This window comes from Metopolophium dirhodum, chromosome 1 (assembly GCF_019925205.1).
Source record: "Metopolophium dirhodum isolate CAU chromosome 1, ASM1992520v1, whole genome shotgun sequence".
Classification (NCBI taxonomy): domain Eukaryota; kingdom Metazoa; phylum Arthropoda; class Insecta; order Hemiptera; family Aphididae; genus Metopolophium; species Metopolophium dirhodum.
In genome coordinates this window covers 146364667-146371230 of record NC_083560.1, presented here as the reverse complement: position 1 = coordinate 146371230, position 6564 = coordinate 146364667, and the positions used below count along the sequence as shown (strand labels likewise).

At 30.2% G+C, this 6564-nt stretch overlaps 1 protein-coding gene across 1 annotated transcript; it reads right to left on the bottom strand.

Annotated features, from left to right (window-relative positions):
- Positions 1-2054: 2054 nt before the first annotated feature.
- LOC132933216 (piggyBac transposable element-derived protein 3-like) lies at positions 2055-4185 on the bottom strand. The gene is made up of 4 exons (XM_060999530.1): positions 3999-4185; positions 3674-3916; positions 2153-3231; positions 2055-2087 (listed from the first exon to the last, which is right to left on the bottom strand). The coding sequence occupies exons 1-4, from the start codon at positions 4183-4185 to the stop codon at positions 2055-2057; spliced, it is 1542 nt and encodes a 513-aa protein (XP_060855513.1).
- Positions 4186-6564: the final 2379 nt, after the last annotated feature.

The following is a 6564-nucleotide window of genomic DNA, read 5'->3' as shown; positions in this document are numbered from 1 at the left end:
TGCTGTTGAACGATTTGTTGACTGGAAAGAAGTTTTACCATTAGTTTCATCAATTGTAACCGATGGAGCTAGCGTTAATATAGGCAAAAAAAAGACTTATGGTCTATTTTTGAACAAAAAAGAAATGAAGCGTGTAATAATACTAGGCCATTTATCAAAATTCGGTGTGCAGTTCACAGGAGCGCATTAGCTTGGGAAAACCTAACTTCTGAAGTAGATGAATTGAATAAACTTATTCAAATATGCTCTTCAATTTCATCCTACTTTCACCAATCGGGACTAAGAACTAATGAGTTAAAACAAATTGCTCTAGATGAACAAAAAACTATGTACACACTTCCAAAGTATTTTTATGTCAGATGGACAGAGTTTACTTATAATTTATTACTGAATATATTAAGGAATTGGAGAATCCTTGTTAAGTACTTTACTTTGAAAAAAGAGATAAAGATAATAAAACAAAGGCTGAAAACTTCATTTAACTGATGTTAACAAATTAAAACCGTTGTGTTTTTTTGTTGATTTGGGTTATTTGTATTCACGTTTCTAGAAACAAATCCAATCGGATGATGTTCTTATATATGATATAGCTGAGAAAATAAATGCATTAATAAAAGCTATTGAAAATCTACGGGATCATCCTTTACTCGGTGGATGGGAAAGTATATTAGAAAATGAAATTGAAAAAACTGATGTTGAATCAGAAAATAATCATTCAAATATTATGTTAAAAGGCATCCAATTATATGAAAAAAAAAGAAAACTCCCGAAGAAAGTGTCATCATTTATTCGTCTCTGATACCCGTTCATTTTCTGCTGTGCGAAATGATACATTGGAACACATTAAAACATTTTTAGCTGATCGACTGGATGCTGAAGAATGGTCGGCATTTAAACCATTGGAACGCTTCAGCAATATAGTAACAGATTCGGAACTTAATGTATGTCACAAAATGATTTGTCCAGATATTAATTTGGTTGACTTTGTCACTAGTTACAGAGAAGCATCTTACACATCAGAAGTCGCAGAAAAGAAAATGTCTACAAGATTGTTAAAGCTACTATTGTTGAATGAAACTTGGAAACCATTAAGTTTATCAGTGGTATGTATCATGTGGTATATTGATTTAATATTAATATATATTTTTTTTTTAATCACATTTATAAAATACAAAACAACTATTCTAAGTTTAACCCTTTGTAGACCAACAATAAATGCTGATAGAAATTTGATTTTTTTTTTCAGCATTTTAATTTATTATTTATTTGATTAATTTTAAAATCATGAAGTTTTAAATTAGAGGTTTTTTAATATATTTTTAAGGACTGGGACTAATAAGTCCCATTGGTCATTTAGAGAACATACTTTAAAGTCCCTATGGTCCGTTACGACTCTACTATTTTCTTATATCCAATAATAAATAAGTCATAATTAGTTTAAGATAAATCAATTAATTAATTAAAAATACAATGACCATGTCATATGGATATAGTTTATGATTTAAATTAACAACAATATAAACTCAAAAGAAATAGTTATAGTATTAAAAACTGAATGGTCAATTTTTTTATATTGTACACTGTAGTTAGAACATGGAGTGGTAAAATTTTCAATATTGAAAATGTATAACTCATAATTTATAATATAATAAGATTTTTATAGTTTATTTATTGCCAAATGTAAAACATAGTTATAAACATAAATAAAGCCTAATATAATATAATAGTAATAATACAAAAAAATAACAATTATTATAGTAAAAATATTAACACATTATTTTGAATGATATTCATTAAAACAAGGTTTCTTTTCGTTTATACATAAAAACACATTACAAGTTGAACATTTAGTATATGGTTTAGATTCTACATTTTTTTTACTGCACACTTCACATCTACCTCTTGTCTTACTAAATTCTAACCAGTGGGCTCCTAAGTTCCCTAACCTCATATCTGAAGGTGTAGAAAATAACGGTTTGCCCCTTCTTGGTTGTAAACATGGTCTACCTTTTGAAGTTCCTGGAGATGTGTCTGTTTTTCTTTTTAGGCCACATTTACCATGTGTAATTAGTCCCTGGGCTACTGCTCTTCGAAATTGTAGAACACTTAATTTGGTATCATTAAGTTTATTATTAATTACAAATGAATTTACAAATATTATATCAATAACACCCCAGAACAATCTATGCCACCATTTTTTTGATTTCCTATAAACATTATAAAGAGCTCTTAATTGATCTGCTTTGTCTACCCCACCCATGTACTTATTATAATCGTTAACTATAGTAGGACATTTTATGTTTTTTTTTGTTCCATCATGTTCAGTTCGCAATACACTATTTTCTTCAACACCATGGAAATTAGATGCCAAGTGTACAATTCTGTTATCTTTCCACTTATAAACAGTAATACCTAAACGGGATGTCTTAAAATCATACATGCCTCTATCTAAAGTTTTATCCTGAGCAAGAGGAGGAATGCCCTTTCTATTAGATCGTATTGTACCACATGCAAAGGTGTTTTCTAACTTTAATTTTTCTAAAAGACTTATAGATGTAAAATAATTATCAAAAAATACCTTCATGCCTTTATTCCAATAAGGTTTTGTTAAGTTTAAAACTACTCTCTCACCCAAACCAAAATCAACAAAGTCATCAATTACTTCCTCTTTCCCTTGATAAACCGAGAACTTACTAATATATCCATTTTGATCTCCCAAACACCATATCTTATAACCCCTTTTTATCGGTTTCATTGGATTATATTGCTTTATTGAGCTACGCCCTTTGAATAAAACCATAGATTCATCCACACTCACTTCTCTAGTTACTTTATATAATTCAGGGAATCTACTATTGATAGAATCAAGGAGTGGTCTTAGTTTATAAAGCTTATCTTTATTATCAGTAGTCTTAGCATCATTATCATTAATATGTAGAAAACACAAAATATCATCAAATCGCTTTCGACTCATAGCATCAGAAATTATTTTTACACCTAAATCATTACTTGTTGACCAATAATCTTTCCAAGATGGCAAACTATTATATCCCATAACAAAATTAATACCAATAAAAGCTTTCAATTCTTCAATTCTAAGGTTTAATGTTTTCCCTCGTTGAGTGGCATACAAATTGGATTGAGCACAGATATTCTCTAAGATAGGGCCACATACTTGAAGAAATACATCAGTTGGACTTAAGCAGTTGATAAACAATCCATGTATAGGTCCTATATAACAAATAAAATTATACTTTTAAATTATACCATATATAAATAAATATGTATAATATAAGTTATTCTTATTTATATTTTTTAGTACTAAATTAGTAGAAAATTAAATAAGGTATTCAGATATAAAGACATTACAATTATTGTTAGTTATGTATTTATATTACCTTGTACAAAATGTATAATATACATGTAACATGATGTTACACCTACTATGTAGGTAAAGTATATTTTGATTTTTTTTCAAAGTAATTCAGGTATATAACATTAATATTTATAATGTATATTTTATAAATACCTACCTAAAATAGCTAGTGTTTTGTTTTTTTAATTTTCTGCTATACTAAAAAAATTTAGATACTTTTATAATAAACATAAGTACCTATAATGTACCATCTACAATTAAATTAAATTATGGAGATAAAAGTAATATAATAAATACCTTCAAAATCATTATAATCTGGAACGTCGACATAGTGATCCAATTTTTTTTTCCACCCCATGTCACTTTCAGAACTTTTGTTCTTTTTATTAGTTATTTTTTTTTTCTTCCTATATTTATGAGTGTCAGTCTCTTCAGAAGTGTCATCAACATGATCATCTTCAAAAATAGGAGTATGCATTGGCATAGCATTAGATGGCCCTGCAATGCATTCAGATTCTTCGGAAAATTCTATAGGAAGATCTATACAAGAATATATTATATTATATTTATAAAATAAATATAAATTAAAAAAATAATAAAATAGTTTTTATAGACTACATACCCATTATATTTAGTACAGAAGTTTGAATGGTTGTGGTTGAATCTAATAAGTCTAAATAATTGTTTCTTTCAACCAAATACTCATCGTCGCTATCGTCTTCTAGATCAGTTAGACCACCATCGTCGCCAGGAATCTCAATTAAAATACTTTCGATCTCAAGATCATTTAATTTTGAAAATTTATTCATTTCACAAATGATAAGTAAACGAGTAAACAATAACGAGTGAGCAAATTCAACACTCAAAAGCGTAAAGAATAAAATATTAACTATAAGCTTGGAGCGCGAGTGCGTCACTATACAACAATATTCGTCAACTACAAAAGTGTCACAATAGACCATAGGGACTTCAAAGTCCGTAGTGATTATTGTCAATAAACACATAGTAATATACAATAATAGTATTATTCAACAATACATTCAGTTTCTCAGGAATATCACGAAAATAACAATAACAAAACCCAAAGCTTATCTATACTGGTTAGCGTTGAGGCTATTTATATAAATATCGAAATTTATTGTACGTGCTAAACAATATTTATTTTATTAAATGATATATTTAACGCTATCTATTGATTTAACAGAAATTTTTCGGGAATGTAATCATATAAAAATTATGTGACATAGAAGTCCCTGTGGTCAGATGGTACTTTATTTATTTTACCTATGTTTAAATGGATAAAATATACAGAGGACTTAAAAGTCCCGTTGGTCGGCCAAGGGTTAAGTGTTTTTTTTTCAGGGAAGACTGTTGGCTGCTAAACTCCACTCAGCCGATGTGGAAAGGTTGATTTCATATTATAATGATCTAAAAACGTCTGGTCGGTCTTCCTCACCGAATACTATTAAATATTGCTTATATGTTAAAATAAATATGCCATCCGTATCCGAATACAATCCAAATGAAGCTGTATTGTTATGGTTGAAAGAAAAACAACGGCATAGTAAGGTGCATGAAAAAGCCACCAACCAAGAGTGGTATCAAGGTGTTTTTCCTGAAGCTAAAGCTGATCAACTAAAGTTATCAACTAATGATCTATCCAATAAATGTTTTTCATTTTAAATTGTTTCATATAACTGTAGTAAAACATTTTGAACTTTTACTTGTATTTATACTTTATAGTACCAGTATCATATATTTATATTTATTTATTACTATAAAGTAATATTAAAATAATATTGATGTGCAAGGTAAGTGGTATATGAAAGAGTAGGGATTTTGGGTGGTACAACCCCAACATGTGTTTTTTTCTATAGAAATCTGTCAAAGCCCAAAAGTAACAGTTAAATTTTTAAGTGTGTCCCCTGAAATCAGATGTATTTTAGGCCCTGGCGCACCGGATCGCGACATGAACGAGAAAATTGCCTAGACGGCTCGGAAACGACAAAAGGTGTATCGGCGGGTGTTGGCGACCGTCGGCTTCACCGCTACGGTACCGTCCCCTTCTTCTCGAATACAAAGTTCGCTCGCACAGTTTTCGGTGGCGAGGCGGCAGGGTGACAACATTGCTTCATATGCGTATCGCATACGACCACGCAAAATTCAAATTGCCGATTGTGTACCCAACGATAACTATACATTCTTTTTCCTTAATTCCTATTAACACCTTAATTAATATTTTTAATTCTAAATTTCTTAACCTATTCATCACTATCCGATAAACTATGTACCTCTGACATATTACTATTTACATAAACATTTCTTCTACTAACTAATTCCATTTCTGTATGTGTCCTACACATTTCCCACAATTCTATATCTATGTTTTCATTATTTACGTAAAATTCTTCTTGAACCCGCTGCGCAAGGTTTATTAACGTTCTTAATTGATCGTCTGTCTCTTCCCTTGTTACGATTGGTAGTACTAGTTGTTGGTATATAATAGTGGCCACGCCCACCAGTTTAAGGCTGTTTTGAACCCGCAGCGGTTGATCTATCGCCCGGTGGTATTGAAAATAATAATAAAATAATAATAAAATCCGAGACAAACTGGTTGTTTGGTATGCAGAACTGTCCTATCGACCATCTACAAAGATTCGCCATTTTCGACTGCCTTTGGTTTGTAGTATCGAGACGATCCAGTCTACCGTACTGTCCATTTATCATTGCATCGAATGAATGTCGTTCTCTGTAGATGAACTCTCTCTCTTTTATATATTGCTCTTCTCTTTTCAACACCACCACCAACAATCGACCCCCCGCTCGTTCAACTAAAGCTAGCTCGTACACCGGTTCTGACCATTCCCTACCATTTAGTACTATGCCTTGTATTGTTCCGTCCGTGTCTTTTGTTAGTATTGTTCGTATTTGTTCTTTCCTACAATTTTATTAATTTCATATTCCTTTATTATACTTCTAACTACTGGTATTCTACTTTTACTTCACTAATTACTTTTACTAATTATCTTAACTAATTTCAAATAAATATATGTTATTTTTTTTTCAAAACTATGTTGTTTCTATATTCCTATTATCATCCACTTGGCTATTATCATTTACTTTTATATTAATATCCTACTGCCACCAATGCCATTGTTACAATTAAAATTATCATTATTATTATTGTC

Coding starts and splice junctions, on each gene's coding strand:
- LOC132933216 (XM_060999530.1), bottom strand. CDS start 4,185: ATGAATAAATTTTCAAAATTAAATGATCTTGAGATCGAAAGTATTTTA. Junction 3,917..3,998: donor TTCTGTACTAAATATAATGG/GTATGTAGTCTA, acceptor ATTCTTGTATAG/ATCTTCCTATAGAATTTTCC. Junction 2,088..2,152: donor GTGTTATTGATATAATATTT/GTAAATTCATTT, acceptor ACAATTTCGAAG/AGCAGTAGCCCAGGGACTAA.